The 15,010-nt window shown below is 43.7% G+C and overlaps 1 protein-coding gene across 1 annotated transcript; it reads left to right on the top strand.

Annotated features, from left to right (window-relative positions):
- Positions 1-5,103: 5,103 nt before the first annotated feature.
- On the top strand, positions 5,104-10,546 carry LOC311123635 (uncharacterized protein). The gene is made up of 3 exons (XM_084197877.1): positions 5,104-5,160; positions 7,259-7,510; positions 7,978-10,546. Exons 2-3 carry the CDS (start codon positions 7,405-7,407, stop codon positions 8,991-8,993), a joined length of 1,122 nt encoding a protein of 373 aa, XP_084054003.1. The 5' UTR covers positions 5,104-5,160; positions 7,259-7,404; the 3' UTR covers positions 8,994-10,546.
- Positions 10,547-15,010: the final 4,464 nt, after the last annotated feature.

Here is a 15,010-nt window from a genome sequence, read left to right on the forward strand (position 1 = left end):
CATTAGCTACATCGCAGCCTGCTAGCCAGGTTTTTCGTTCGTACCAATTTTTGGAAAATCCTCGGGTGTAGGACTTTCCCCCTTTAGTAGAAACCTGTTGAATTATTAAATTTGGTCTGGGAGGTCCTAATTGTTTCATTGCCAATTTATCTTGATTTGTTCGCCGACAAAAAGGAACTTCTTTCAAAGAGACAATCGAGTTGCACTGAACGCTAGCCATCTTGACAGTAGTACGTGAATTGATTGACGCTGCTACCCGCTCTTTTCTTAGTTACGTTCATGGTTATGTTACGTATGACGAAAGCGCGTAAGTGCAAGCCCTCCCGGAACCCATAGAGATTGTATTGAAAGCTCTGATATTTGAAAAAAAAAGATTTTACATGAGAGTCTATGAGAGACTTCTGGGGCGATTTTCAACCTGACTGAAATCGCCCCAAAAGGGGCGGGGCCATTTGAAGCACGACTTTAGCCTGATTGGACATTTAGTGGCAGATCAGACGTCTACATTAGAACACTGATAACTACTGTTGCCATGATATAATTGATTAGAAAAAAAATCCCTTCCTTTTCCCGTTTGGCAGTGCGTCGCCCATATCGCCCTAATGAACACACCGCCCCTGCATGTACTGTTATAAAATGTGTGTAATAGCTGTTGTAATATGTGTAACATTATCCGTATGTGGCCTAAACTATGCACATGTCCTTCCTGTCATGAACCATGTCCACCCTGTCATGGAAGGCTTGCTGACAGAGTGGACAATGACAGGGTGGACATTTTTGGCTAATGTTAGCATTTAATGAGCACATGGTGGACCTTCACTTAGCAACATACTACAGTTAGCAAGCTGACTGTGTACTGTTTTACAAATATATTTCAAAGTTCTGATAGGTTTTTCTATCAATTGATATTTCACTATGACAGAGTGGACATGTTAAGCTTGACAACATCCAACTACACACATAATATGATGAAAATTATGAAACATAAGTGTAAATACTTACTCTGCAACTAGACACTGCTTCAGCCTTCATTGAAGAAAGACAAAATGCTCGTAGTGATGTCACTGAAAACATCAGTGGGTTTCTTAAAGGGGCAGTTACCCCATAATGACAGGGTGGACAGCAATTTCAGGGACACATGCAAAATGTTCAATATGATTATGAAAATACAATATACATGATCAAAATTACTTGTTTTATCAAATAACTTATTGTGGACAGTAAAACCATGTAAAAATTTTTTTGATTTAGTATCATTTAACCACTTATTACACACACTGTAGTTAGCAGAGCAGTGTGTGGGACATGCCAAAATCACCTACATCCAATGAAAAAAAATTAATAAAATGAAGGAAACACTTTTTTAGAGACTTATCATTCTACTGATATGTGTGCAAATGTTTGGCCACTTATAATAAGACCTCAGACTTTCATTATTCTGCTACATTTTCATGATGACTGAGTGAGTCTGATGAGGACACCAAAGGCACCTACCTCATAGTGATATTGACTCATCTACGAGCGTTATGTTTTCTGTTGTTGCAAACAGGAGGACGGGGGAGTCCATTGACAGCTTTGTCACTAGGCTAAGGGAAAAGGCAGCTACATGTGACTATGGTGCTTTAAGAGATGAACTGATCAGAGATAAGATAGTGCTTGGAATAACTGATGAACACCCGCAGACGTTTGCTGAGAGAACGTGACCTGACACTGGTCTTGGCAGTGGAGACATGCCGTGCAGCAGAGCTTACGGATATACAGATAAGGTCCATGGAGCTAGAAAGGCAACATATGGACAATGTCAATGCTACATTCAGGCAGCCAGTAAAGAAATTCCCTTTTGCCACAGCTAATGCTAATACTACAGCCAACTCTGCAGTAGACAACCCCAATGCATGCCGATATTGTGGCATTTCTCATGGGACGAGGAAAAGAACACTGCCCAGCCTATGGAAAAATATGCAAATCCTGTGGTACAGCTAATCACTTCGCAAGGTTCCTGCATGAAAAGCAAGAGAAAGGAGGGTAAAGTGCACTCCATTGAAATAAACACAGACGAAGGGAACAACAGCACAGAGGATGTATATGCTAGCGAGTGCATAAGGGCAAAAGGAAAAAAATGGCTTGTCACTCTGCTACTTAATAATAAACCACAGCAATGCCAGCTAGATTCAGGGGCCACATGTAACGTTATGAGCCTTAAAGATAAAAGGAGGCTCGCGCCCAGAGACAAACTCACACAGAGTAGCACCAAGCTGAAACTGTATTCAGGCCAGTTCATGACCTCTTTAGGCTTGTTTGTGAGTGTGTTTTACGTGGCCAGAAACACACTCTTGAGTTTGAAATAGTTGAGGCTAGTCAACAGCCATTACTGTCAGGTTCTACATGCGAGCGCCTTGGGCTTATTAACTTCACCATCCCAGCTGATCTTAACATTATAGACAAAGTCCAGGCTGGGCCCCTGAGCAAGGAGACTCTCCTAAGCAAGTACCATGATGTCTTCAACGCACCGGTCGAGTCAGTTCCCGGCGAAGTCCACTTTGAGTTGGATGCAGCAATCCAGCCTGTCCAGTGTGCACCCCGCAATGTACCAGTGGCCATGAAAGCAGCTACGAAGGCTCAGCTTGACAAATACGAAGCAGATGGCCACATCATATCTGTCACCGAGCCTACAGACTGGATAAGTAATATGGTTATCATCAAGAAACCAGACAAGCTACGGATATACATTGATCCTAAACACCTCAACCGGGCTCTGAGACGTTCACATTACATTATGCCCACGTTGGAGGATGTTATTTACAAGCTCCCAAAGGCCAGAGTCTTCACGCTCGTGGACGCCAGAGATGCCTTCCTGCAGTGCAAGCTTGACGAGCCCAGCAGCTACATGACCACCTTTTGGACACCCTGGGGCAGGAAGAGGTGCTTGAAGCTCCCGTTTGGTGTCTCCGTGGCTCCAGAGGTGTATCAGCGGAAACAGCACGAGCTGTTGATGGGACTCAGTGGCGTGGAACCCATAGCAGATGACATCCTCGTAGTGGGCTGTGGGGACAGTGATGAGGAGGCAGAATGTGACCATGACGCCAAGCTGCTGGCCCTGATGGTCAGATGCAGACAGGTCAAGCTAAGGCTAAGCATAAAAAAGCTTCAGTTTAAAGTGCCAGAGGTTCGCTTTCATGGGCACATCTTGTCCTCCACCGGATTGAAGGCGGACCCAGAAAAAGTGAAGGCTGTCTTGGATATGCAGCTTACAAACAGAGCAAGTGGATGTTGAACACATCAACCAGGCTGACTACCTCAATGTTACGGACCAGCGCCTTATACAAATCAGACAGCACACAGACAGGGACGAGCAACTCCAGGCATTGAGGTCTGTGATTCTGATGGGCTGGCCCGACTGCAAGGAAGAAACTGCTTTAGCCACCAGAGAATATTGGCCAGTCAAAGAAGAGCTCAGTGTTCAAAATTGAGTAATATTCAAGGGTCAGAGAGTCGTTATTCCCCGGTCTCTGCGCCCTGAGATGTTGGCGCGCTTCCACTCAGGTCACATAGGAGGTGAGGCCTGTTACAGACAAGCACGTGACACACTGTATTGGCCAGGAATGCAGAGTGAAATCAAAGACTATGTCAGTAAATGCACAATCTGCAATGAATATGCCATTGAGCAACAGAGAGAGACGATGATGTCCCACGTGCTACCAATGCGCCCCTAGCAGATAGTAAGTCTAGATCTCTTCCAGCACAGTGGCAAAGACTTTCTGCTGGCAGTTGATCATTACTCAGACTTCTGGGAGATTGACCTCCTCCCCGACCTCTCAGCAGAGACAACGATCAAACGCTGCAAGGCTCAGTTTGCCCGCTATGGCCAGCCAGATAGGGTAATTTCAGATAATGGACCCCAATTCTCCGGATGTGAGTTCCGAAAATTTGCTGCAGAATGGGAAAATCGAGCTCGTCACATCATCACCACGACACCCAAAAGCGAAAGGGAAGGCTGAGTCGGCAGTCAAAATCGCAAAGAACCTCTACAAAAAAGCTCTGCGAGAGGGCAAAGATGCCTGGAAAGCAATCCTGCAGTGGCGCAATACCCCGACAGAAGGCATGGATAGCAGCCCGGCCCAGCGCCTCATGGCATGGCGTTTAAAAGCAGCTCTGCCAGTAGCAAGCACTCTCCTGGAGCCATGTGTGGTGACAGACGTGCTGGTGAAGCTACGTCACAGAAGATAGGTCTCCAAGTTCATCTACGACAAATCTGCAAAATACTTACCTGAGCTCAGGGTGGGTGAAACGGTGCGAATGAAGCCACTACCAGGGGACCGGACGGGCCTCTGGAGACTCGGATCCTGTGTACAGAAAGTGGCACCACGCTCCTACTTGGTCGAAGTGAACGGATCACTGTACCGCCGTAACAGGGTTGACCTTCGGATTGCTGAGCCAGCATCTACTCAGAACTCTGATGGTCATAGGGGTCGCATGACAAAAGACGGAACCCCAGCAAGTCACATGGGGCCTGAGGCACTGGGCGAAGAGCCAGGGGATCACCGGTCGGCCACTCCCTCGCCCATCAATACTCCCCTTAGACAGTCAGGTGACACGCCTGTGCGGGAGCCCGCAGTCCACGCAGACAAGCCCCCTGTCTTTTCACGCTGCGGGCGTCTGTCCCAGTCACCAAAAATACTTAATATGTAGGTTTCTCATTAGGGATTGTTGACAGACAGTGATAAAAGTGAAGAAAGTATCAAAATGTGTTAAGTGGTTAACTGAATTTTTTAAAATACAAAATAATAAAAAATAATACTAAACAGTTGATGTTGGAAATTACTACTAGGTTTGTTTTGTTAGTGAATTGACAGTTCCTGTCCTATTTTATAAAAGGGAAGGTGTTATGGGTGGAAGATGGCACAATGATGCCATCTGTTGGTAAATGTTAATTACTGCAACTCCAGTGTTTTACCAGTGTACTTGAGATACCCGGATGTAACGCAATATACTGAACAAGACTGGTTACTCGCATCAATGCCTCTGCCTCGTCATTTAACATTCAAACAGTAGGTGGCGGCAATAGTCCAACTCGGCCATAAAACCTTGAAGAAGAAGAAGCAGTAGAACTGTGCTGTGAAGACGATAGCTTTGGTGTCCGTTTCAAATGTATTATTGCAGGTACGTAATAGCGCGTTTAAACTTTCTAATATCGAAAGAACATGTCATAACATGCTAGTTAACAAATCCGTCAAGGTATTATCACGCTTGGTGAAGGTTTTATGTGTTATGTTTGTGTCAAACCGAGTAAAGAACGTGATAAGTCACATCGCTGGAGACTGGGTTTGTATGAGTGAATTAATCTACATTATTTCGTCAAGATAATTTCATAAAGAATCCATTTATTTGAGATTTCTGAATTGGTTTTACATGTTATTGTTGTTTTTGGATACATTGTTTTTAACGGTAAAATGGCGGCGCCTCTCGGTCAGCGTCAACGGACCTCAGCGCGGGTGCATCAGATAGACAATTTCACGGTTGCACTACTGTTTTCAAGCTGAATGTAATGATTATCAGTTTTCTACATGTGTAGTAATATTCAGACACATTCAGTTGCTTACCACCGTCAGCAAACGTAATAATAATATAATAATATGTCCAAAGCAACTTACAGTTATGCGTGCATACATTTTTATGAATGGGTGGTCGTGGGGATCGAACCCACTACACTGGCGTTAAAAGCACCATGCTCTACCAATTGAGCTACAGAGGACCACATTAATGATGGTGTTGAAGTCGTGGGTGAACAGGAAGTATAGGAGCACGCGCCCCTGAGAGGCCCCGTGTTAAAGGTCAGCATGGAGGATGTGTTGTTGCCTACCCTCACCACCTGCGGGCGGCACGTCAGGAAGTCCAGGAGCCAGTTGTTCAGTCCCAGGGTCCTTAACTTAGTGATGAGCTTGGAGGGCACTATGGTGTTGAACGCTGAGCTGTAGTCGATGAAAAACATTCTTACGTAGGTGTACCTTTTGTCCAGATAGTGCAATAGAGATAACATCATCTGTGCGTCTTTTTGGGCAGTAGACTAATTGGAGTGGGTGGTCCTCCCATGTTTTTAAAATTGTATAAACTGCCTTAATTTTGCTGGACCCCAGGAAGAGTAGCTGCTTGCAGCGGCTAATGGGGATCCATAATAAATACAAATACAAAATGCACCCTTTCCCAGTCATGTGAAATCCATAGATTAGGGCCTAATGAATTCATTTCAATTGACTGATTTCCTTATATGAACAGTAACTCAGTAAAAACGTTGAAATTGTTGCATGTTGCGTTTATATTTTTGTTCAGTATACTTAGTTTCTATTTGATTACTTGATAGTTTTTTATTCCTTAAGGTCCTCTGCTCAGGCAGTAGCTGTCAGCCAGCCAGACCATCTATCATCATCTGCTTCCCATACTGTACTGTCTTTACTCATCCTAAACACAGGCGCAATGGATTATGGTCAGTACAGTATGGCCTTTAATTAACCTATTTAGCTAGACTGCCTAAGAGCTGTCTGTCAATCATTTTACTAGTTCTTCAAAGACAGATAAGGCATTCTTTCACGAACTCTCTCTCCCTCTCGTGATTGTGTTTACATTCCTCTCGCATGCTGTCTGTGTGTATCTAATCTAACGTAGCAGACGTAAAAGTACCCTTCTAGAGATATGTATCTTTCCGAGTCGGGGGAAAACAGGCGCAATGGATTATGGTCGTTGTAGTGAATTACCACGTTTCTGCACTGAACTAGGTTGAATATTTGCTTACTGAGAACTACAACTCACTTTAGCCCAGCGTACCACATACTGTAGTTCCTGACTTGATTTCTCTCGTTAATGATTTGATTTCTCTCTAGAAAGACGGCGCATTGGGCTCACACAAAAAAACGAAATGGAATTCTAGTAATTGAACCGACGTCAGTTGTTTAATAACACAAAAAAATACAGAAACACTAAATAATACAATGAAGACAAGGTTATTCAGGAAAATAGAACATAGTGCTGCCTAAAACAAACTGCAACCTTGTACTAAATGGTTTTTGAGTCATTTATGCCTTTATGTGAATTTAAGTGCACACACTTTATGTGAATAAATGAATGTTTTGTTGTCAATGATTAGTTACCTGATATATGGAAATTAGATAAATTAACAAAAATTGAATATCTTTTTTGAGAATACAGAAAGTGCCAGAACTGTCAAGACAATAACTTTAGTGTCTGTTTCTCATTATTACTACAGGACGACAAGAATTAGGTCTGACGCCGGTAACATCAACAGTGAGGACAAACCCAGCCTGCCTCTCTCCTTCCACACTGAGTCCAAACCTACAGTCACTGGGTCCTGATTGTGACAGTGGAGCCCAGTTTGCACTGCAGGATCCAGAGATGGCATCAGTGAAGCTGGAAGAATGCAGTCAAACACTGGAGCTGAATGTCATCAACATTAAAGATGAAGAAGAGGAGGATAAGGTTGGGGAATCTGTTTCTCAGAGTAAGAGCAGGTTCTATCTAAGTTTGTTGTTCTATGAAATGAGTCTGTGTAGTTACTAACCCTTGTGATAGTGAGTGGAGGATGATATGGCTCATCATTTTCATGACCTTGTCCCCTTTTTAGTTTTTGACTTCTACCCAGTTTTAGAATAGTTTTATTCCCCTTTTGTAATTGTACAGCCTACTTATATAAATTCATATGTCTTATGGTACAGCCAGAAGAGGACTTGCCACCCCTCAGAGCCTGGTTCCTCTTTAGGTTTGTTTCCGAGGTTGCTGCCTTTCTAGGGAGTTTTTCGTGGCCACTGTGCTTCTACATCTGCATTGCTTGCTCTTTTGGGGTTTTAGGCTGGGTTTCTGTAAAGCACTTTGTGACAACTGCTGATGTAAAAATGGGCTTCGTAAAATACATTTGATTGACATGTATATCGCACCAACTGACTGGTTCTTCTGATGTTGTTCACACAGGAGACCATGTTGAGACATTCTCTACATCCAGAGAACAACAGCAGGAAGATCACAGAGCTAAGAGGTCTCACCACTGCCCACATTGTGAGGAGATTTTCCCATTTCTATCAAAGCTAAAAATACACCTAAAAAGACACACAGGAGAGAAGCTTTACTCCTGCTCTGACTGTGGGAAGAGTTTCTCCCGATTGGATAACTTAAAAACACATGAGCGCATACATACAGGAGAGAAGCCTTACTCCTGCTCTGACTGTGGGGATAGTTTCTCTCAAAAGAGCAGCTTAAAAGCACACCAACAAATACATACAGGAGAGAAGCCTTACTCCTGCTCTGATTGTGGGAAGAGTTTCTCCCGATCGAATACCTTAAAATCACATGAACGTATACATACAGGAGAGAAGCCTTTCGTCTGCTCTGACTGTGTAAAATGCTTCACAACATCAACCCAGCTAAAAGTACATCAGAGAGCACACACAGGAGAGAAGCATTACAACTGTTCTGACTGTGGAAAATGTTTTAAAACATCAAAAGAGCTAAAGCTTCATCAGAGAACACACACAGGAGAGAAGCCTTACTTCTGCTCTGACTGTGGGAGGAGTTTCTCCCGATTGGATACCTTAAAATCACATGAACGTATACATACAGGAGAGAAGCCTTTCGTCTGCTCTGACTGTGTAAAATGCTTCAAAACATCAACTGAGCTAAAAGTACATCAGAGAGCACACACAGGAGAGAAGCCTTACTTCTGCTCTGACTGTGGAAAATGTTTTAAAACATCAACTGACCTAAAGCTTCATCAGAGAACACACACAGGAGAGAAGCCTTACGTCTGCTCTGACTGTGTAAAATGCTTCAAAACATCAACTGAGCTAAAAGTGCATCAGAGAGCACACACAGGAGAGAAGCCTTACATCTGCTCTGACTGTGGGAGGAGTTTCTCTCAGCAGGGCAACTTAAAAACACACCAACGTCTACATCAAGGAGAAAAGCCACATCAGTTCTCTAAGACCTGCTAAGATTAGTCACTCCATTACTTAATTCTCATCTCATAAAATAAGTTGTAATGTTGAATTGGATCAAATGAAGAATAGAACACTATTGTAATCCTATTGTTTCTCACTGTGCAGAGGAAAGGGAGCGTTATAGAATGTTTACCTCTCTTTACTGATCAGTGTGCACCTTGTCAGTTTTGATAGTTTCTACTGTAATGATATTGAGATGACCTTGGATTTGCCCTTAGTGTTGAGTACCCTCTGTGAGGCTTCTCATTTAGAAAACAAACACTATAGTCTGCCAGTTGACTGGGTGGTACTGCTTCCCTCTCAGCCTGGTCTGACTCTGTCTGTGGGGAGAGTTCTAAGTGGGCAGCTTAAAAACACACCAACGTATACACGCAGGAGAGAAGCCTTACTCCTGCTCTGTGGATGGGTGGGCGTGTTAACGCAAACGTCTAGCCAAAGGTTGCGTGTTTGAATCTCATCACGGAGGACTTTAGCATTTTAGCTAATTAGCAACTTTGCAACTACTTACTACTTTTTGCTATTACTTAGCATGTTAGCTTAGCATGCAACTACTTAGCATGTTAGCTAACCCTTCCCCTAACCCCATTTAACCCTACCTTAAACCCCTAACCTAGCTAACGTTAGCAACAACACATTGGAATCCATAACATATCATACATATTACAAGTTCGTAACATATTGTATGAATAGCAATGCGTAACAGAACATACACATTTTAATTCGTAACATACGATACGTCCTACAAGTCGTATTATACTGAACAAAAATAGAAACGCCACATGCAACAATTTCCAAGGTTTTGCTGAGTTACAGTTCATAAAAGGAAATCAGTCAATTGGAATAAATGAATTAGGCCCTAATCTATGGATTTCACATGACTGGGCAGGGGCTCAGCCATGGGTGGGCCTAGGAGGTCATAGGCCCACCCAATGGGGAGCCTGGCCCAGCCAATCGGAATGAGTTTTTCCCCACAAAAGGTCTTTATTACAGACAGAAATACTACTCAGCACCCCGCCCCCCTTCCCCTCAGACGATCCTGCAGGTGAAGAAGCCGGATGTGGAGGTCCTGGGCTGACGTGGTTACATGTGGTCTGCGGTTGTGAGGCGGGTTGGACGTACTGCCAAATTCTCTAAAACTATATTGGAGGCGGCTTATGGTAGAGAAATAAACATTGAATTATCTGGCAACAGCTCTGGTGGATATTCCTGCAGTCATCATGACAATTGCACGCGCCCTCAAAACTTGAGACATCTGTGACATTGTGTTGTGTGGCCTTTTATTGTCTCCAGCACAAGGTGCATCTGTGTAATGATCATGCTGTTTAATCAGCTTCTTGATATACCACACCTGTCAGGTGGATGGATTATCTTGGCAAAGGAGAAATGCTCACTAACAGGGATGGAAACAAACTTGTGCACAACATTTGAGAGAAATAAGCTTTTTGTGCATATGGAACATTTCTGGAATTTTTATTTCATTGATTCATGTATTTTGATAACTGTAATGAACTTAATTGATCTGCTAATAAATAAATAAATGTTCTACATGAATTTTTGCTGGTCAACCTTTGTTTTATCGTTTTCTATACAGTAAATATGCTTTTGTTTGATTCATGGAATTCAAAATCTATATATCTATTTATCTACTAAAAACGTCACTACACCTCCACATCACCATGGGGACAAGCCAATTTGCCAGCCACCAGTATTCTCACTAATGCATATGTAATATTTTAAAAAACTTAGACTCCTAACATAAATAAAATAAAACTATGTTTCTTTTTTCTAGCTAATCCATTTCACTTTGCTATTCTACATGCAATATTTTACATGTAGGAGTTAGTCCGTAGCAGGTGTGGGGTTGTTGGGAGGAAAATATGGAGGAAGTGCTGTTTTGATTCTGATGGCGCGCGGTGGAGTGAAGTTGGTAAGAATGAATGGAACATGGAGCTAAAAGGCCAAAAGTTGTAAACGAACATCGTTTCTTGTTGGAGTGCGTCAACAATTAGATTCCTGAAGATTCCTGGAGTGTTTGATGCACTAACCCATGGAGTAGATGGAAAGAAGGAGGAATGTCAATCAGTTTTACTGATGTTTGAAGAACAGTATCTGTCTACTCATGTGAAGCTTGGATACATACGATACGCAGTGAGAGCTGTTGTGAATAAGCCGTTGCAGTGACGAAATTTATAAAAGTATAGCCATGCATCAAGTGGGTGCTGATGGAATCGATGACTGTGCGGTGTAGCAATTTTGGTGAAAGTGACGTTGACGAATTCCAGGAGCGCCCTGCTAGAGTGAAGGAGTTTGAAGTACCGATTAAATGGTGTAATATCTGGAGTTTCCTCGGACATTGAGGTTCATCATCTTAAGCGGAAGATTCCTGGAGTGTTTGGAGCACTAAACCGTGTAGTAGATGGAAAGAAGGAGGAAAGTCAATCCGTTTTACTGATGTTTGAAGAAGAGTATCTGTCTACTCATGTGAAGCTTGGATACATACGATACGCAGTGAGAGTTGTTGTGAATAAGCCGTTGCAGTGACGAAATTGATAAAAGTATGGCCATGCATCAAGTGGGTGCCGATGGAATCAATGACGGTGTAGCAATGTTGCTGAAAGTCACGTTGACGAATTCCAGGAGCGCCCTGCTAGAGTGAAGGAGTTTGAAGTAACAAGGATCTGGGCTGTACAGCAGTTCTCCTACAGGGAGGCGCGGGAAGTAGTTGAAGGAGCGAGTGGAGCTGAGGAAGCTGTGGTAGTGGATGACCCGCAGCCTGTTATGATTCAGAATGTCCTTCACCAGTTGAGGGATACTGATACACTGATTGTAAAGAAGGTGAATTTTGTGGCGTTAATTCCGCAGGTGATAATTGTACTGCCCAAATGAACAAGAACTCTTAAGAAACTGCACAGGTTGTTGACTCTTCAGGAATTAACAGTGGAAGCATTGCAGGGAATCCTGACTGAAGATGTTCCCCCTCTGAGGCCCATGAGACTGTGTAGGGATGTGATTTGGATTGGACTGTGACTGAAGGAGTGGGAAGGGTTTTTGATAGATCTATTTTTGTATTTTGTCTGTCGTTTTTCCCTCCTTTACCGCAATGGACTTTTATTTTTTCTCCAGTTTACTAACCGTACAGTAGGTGGCAGCAGACACATTACGTTGGTGTGAACGTCATTATACCAGAGAAGAAGAAGTAGTCAGTCCATCAGTCCAATAGATGTCGGTGTTGCACTGTGGGAGTGGGGGAACAGGAAGTTCCGGGGCAGGCGTAAAGAAAGCACTATAACTGGACACGTTGATAGTGAATACATTTGACTCCATAGCTTTCATAGGTAAGGTTGTCAACACGACTCGGGTTGTGGAAAGCAGAAATGCCAGGTTGAAGGGATATCTGGGTGATCCGGTTGAAGTCTCCATGAAATAGATAATTAGATGAGGTTGCGTCAGTGAAAATAAGAAATGGGTTTGTTTTGGGGGGTTTTGTATGTCAGAGGAGCAGAAGGAATGTGCTTTGCACCTGAAAAAAATATTGGATTGGAATGTGTCATGTGTGGATCTGCGAAGCAGGGTGCATATCATGGGGGTTATCTCTGGAGTGGCGCTAGAAGTGAGTGCAGAGGATGTAACTGAAGAAGTAGAGGCATTGGTTGGTGCACGCCGACTGACCCCTATGGTGGATGGCGTGAGGAAGCCCAGTGGTTAGTGCACGCCGACTGACCCATATGGTGGTAGGAGTGAGGAAGCCCAGTGGTTGGTGCACGCCGACTGACCCATATGGTGGTAGGAGTGAGGAAGCCCAGTGGTTGGTGCACGCCGACCGACCCCTATGGTGGATGGAGTGAGGAAGCCCAGTGGTTGGTGCACGCCGACTGACCCCTATGGTGGATGGAGTGAGGAAGCCCAGTGGTTGGTGCACGCCGACTGACCCCTATGGTGGATGGAGTGAGGAAGCCCAGTGGTTGGTGCACGCCGACTGACCCGTATGGTGGATGGAGTGAGGAAGCCCAGTGGTTGGTGCACGCCGACTGACCCGAATGGTGGATGGAGTGAGGAAGCCCAGTGGTTGGTGCACGGCGACTGACCCCTATGGTGGATGGAGTGAGGAAGCCCAGTGGTTGGTGCACGCCGACTGACCCCTATGGTGGATGGAGTGAGGAAGCCCAGTGGTTGGTGCACGCCGACTGACCCCTATGGTGGATGGAGTGAGGAAGCCCAGTGGTTGGTGCACGCCGACTGACCCCTATGGTGGATGGAGTGAGGAAGCCCAGTGGTTGGTGCACGCCGACTGACCCCTATGGTGGATAGAGTGAGGAAGCCCACTCCATATATTATTTTGTTCTTTGAAGAAGAGTCTCTCCCTTCATACGTGTATATATTTGGGTCATGTGAGATATCCTGTTAGAGCCTTGGTGCCCAAACACTTAGAGTGTGAGAAATGTAAACGATTTCGACATGTGTCAAGTCTATATAGAGGGGAGGAGTATCATGAATTGGGCCAGACAGCCTGCTCCAGGTCAATGGAGCTGACCAGGGAGGCAGCCGCTGGAAGCAGCCTAACGACGACTCAGACCGCAGCTCCAGTCCGTCTGTCTTGCGCTGTGTGACCAGCACGTGGAAGGAGGGAACAGAAAGAGGCCGCTGTAGGTGTTATGGGTGGAAGATGGCTCAATGATGCCATCTGTTGGTAAATGTTAATTACTGCAACTCCAGTGTTTTACCGGTGTACTTGAGATACCCGGATGTCTTGCAATATACTGAACAAGACTGGTTACTCGCATCAATGCCTCTGTCTCGTCATTTAACATTCAAACATGGTGTCAGAGTCGGATAACTAACCATGCTTTCCGCAAATTAGAGTCACCTGTTCTGGTTACAAAAAAAAAAAAAAGAAGCTTAGTTGAGTAAAGCTTCGCCGGAATTGTCCTTAGCTAGATTGAGTTTGCTAGTTAGATTCAGTGTTGTTAGCACCATTTAGACATGGCAGCGAACATTTCCCCTCCCGCCGTTATGAAGCTCAGCGGAGATTGGAGCACAAACTGGGATACGTTTAGAGGTGAATGGGAGGACTATGCACTAGCAACGGGACTTCGGGAAAAGGACGATGAGGTAGTGGCTGCCACTTTAATGGGAGCTGAATGCCGACACGTATACAAACACAACCTGAACCTAACAGCAGCTCAGCAAGGTAATGCTACAGCTATTCTTGATGCTCTCCAACTTTACTTTAAGCCAGCAAAGAACGTTATCTGGGTCAATATCACCATAAGGTGCCTTTGAGACTTCCCCATTTCCCCCCCAAAAAGCTGAGATTTTCCATTGAACTTCATATTCATTGTATTAAGTATATGTTATGCTGTTAGAAATGCATATTGGTCAAGCTCCCACACTTTTTATAAATTAACTGCAAGCAGACAATTTACATGCAAACAGCAAAATATGTCCACCCTGTCATGGACAATTTCAAAGCAGAATAAATACATTGTAATTACATAGTGATTATAAAACGTACATTTTCAGAAAACTATTTAGTCACTTTCTCAACAATATATTTTAGTTTATGGGAAAAGTATTTGGATAATAATGAAATTAAGGCAAACTATTTGTTTCTCTATAAAATCTGCGAGAGTTGCACTTTCTTTTCTAAATAAAATCTAACAAAAAAGATATCTGGTCAAACTTTCAAACAATACTATTTGGCCCTCATTTGTTTATAAAGGAATCACACAAAATATTTTGCTAACTTGTGAAAATAATTTGTTTATTTTCATAGAACATGAAAATAACAGGGTGGACAGTGACATGACAGGGTGGACCCTGGGCATGACAGGGTGGACATGTTGTGAAATGTCATTGAATGGCCTCATAAATGCAAGGAACAATGCAAGAAAATGATGTAAAAAATGCCTTTTCCCATGTAGGGGGAAATTACAAGTTGAACAGACTGTTTTTGATCCACTCTACCTGCATGCAGCCACTGAATAAAGATGCCCAAAATGAGACATTAATGT

The sequence above is a fragment of the Coregonus lavaretus genome (assembly GCF_964263955.1).
Source record: "Coregonus lavaretus genome assembly, contig: HAP1_SCAFFOLD_953, whole genome shotgun sequence".
Lineage (NCBI taxonomy): Eukaryota > Metazoa > Chordata > Actinopteri > Salmoniformes > Salmonidae > Coregonus > Coregonus lavaretus.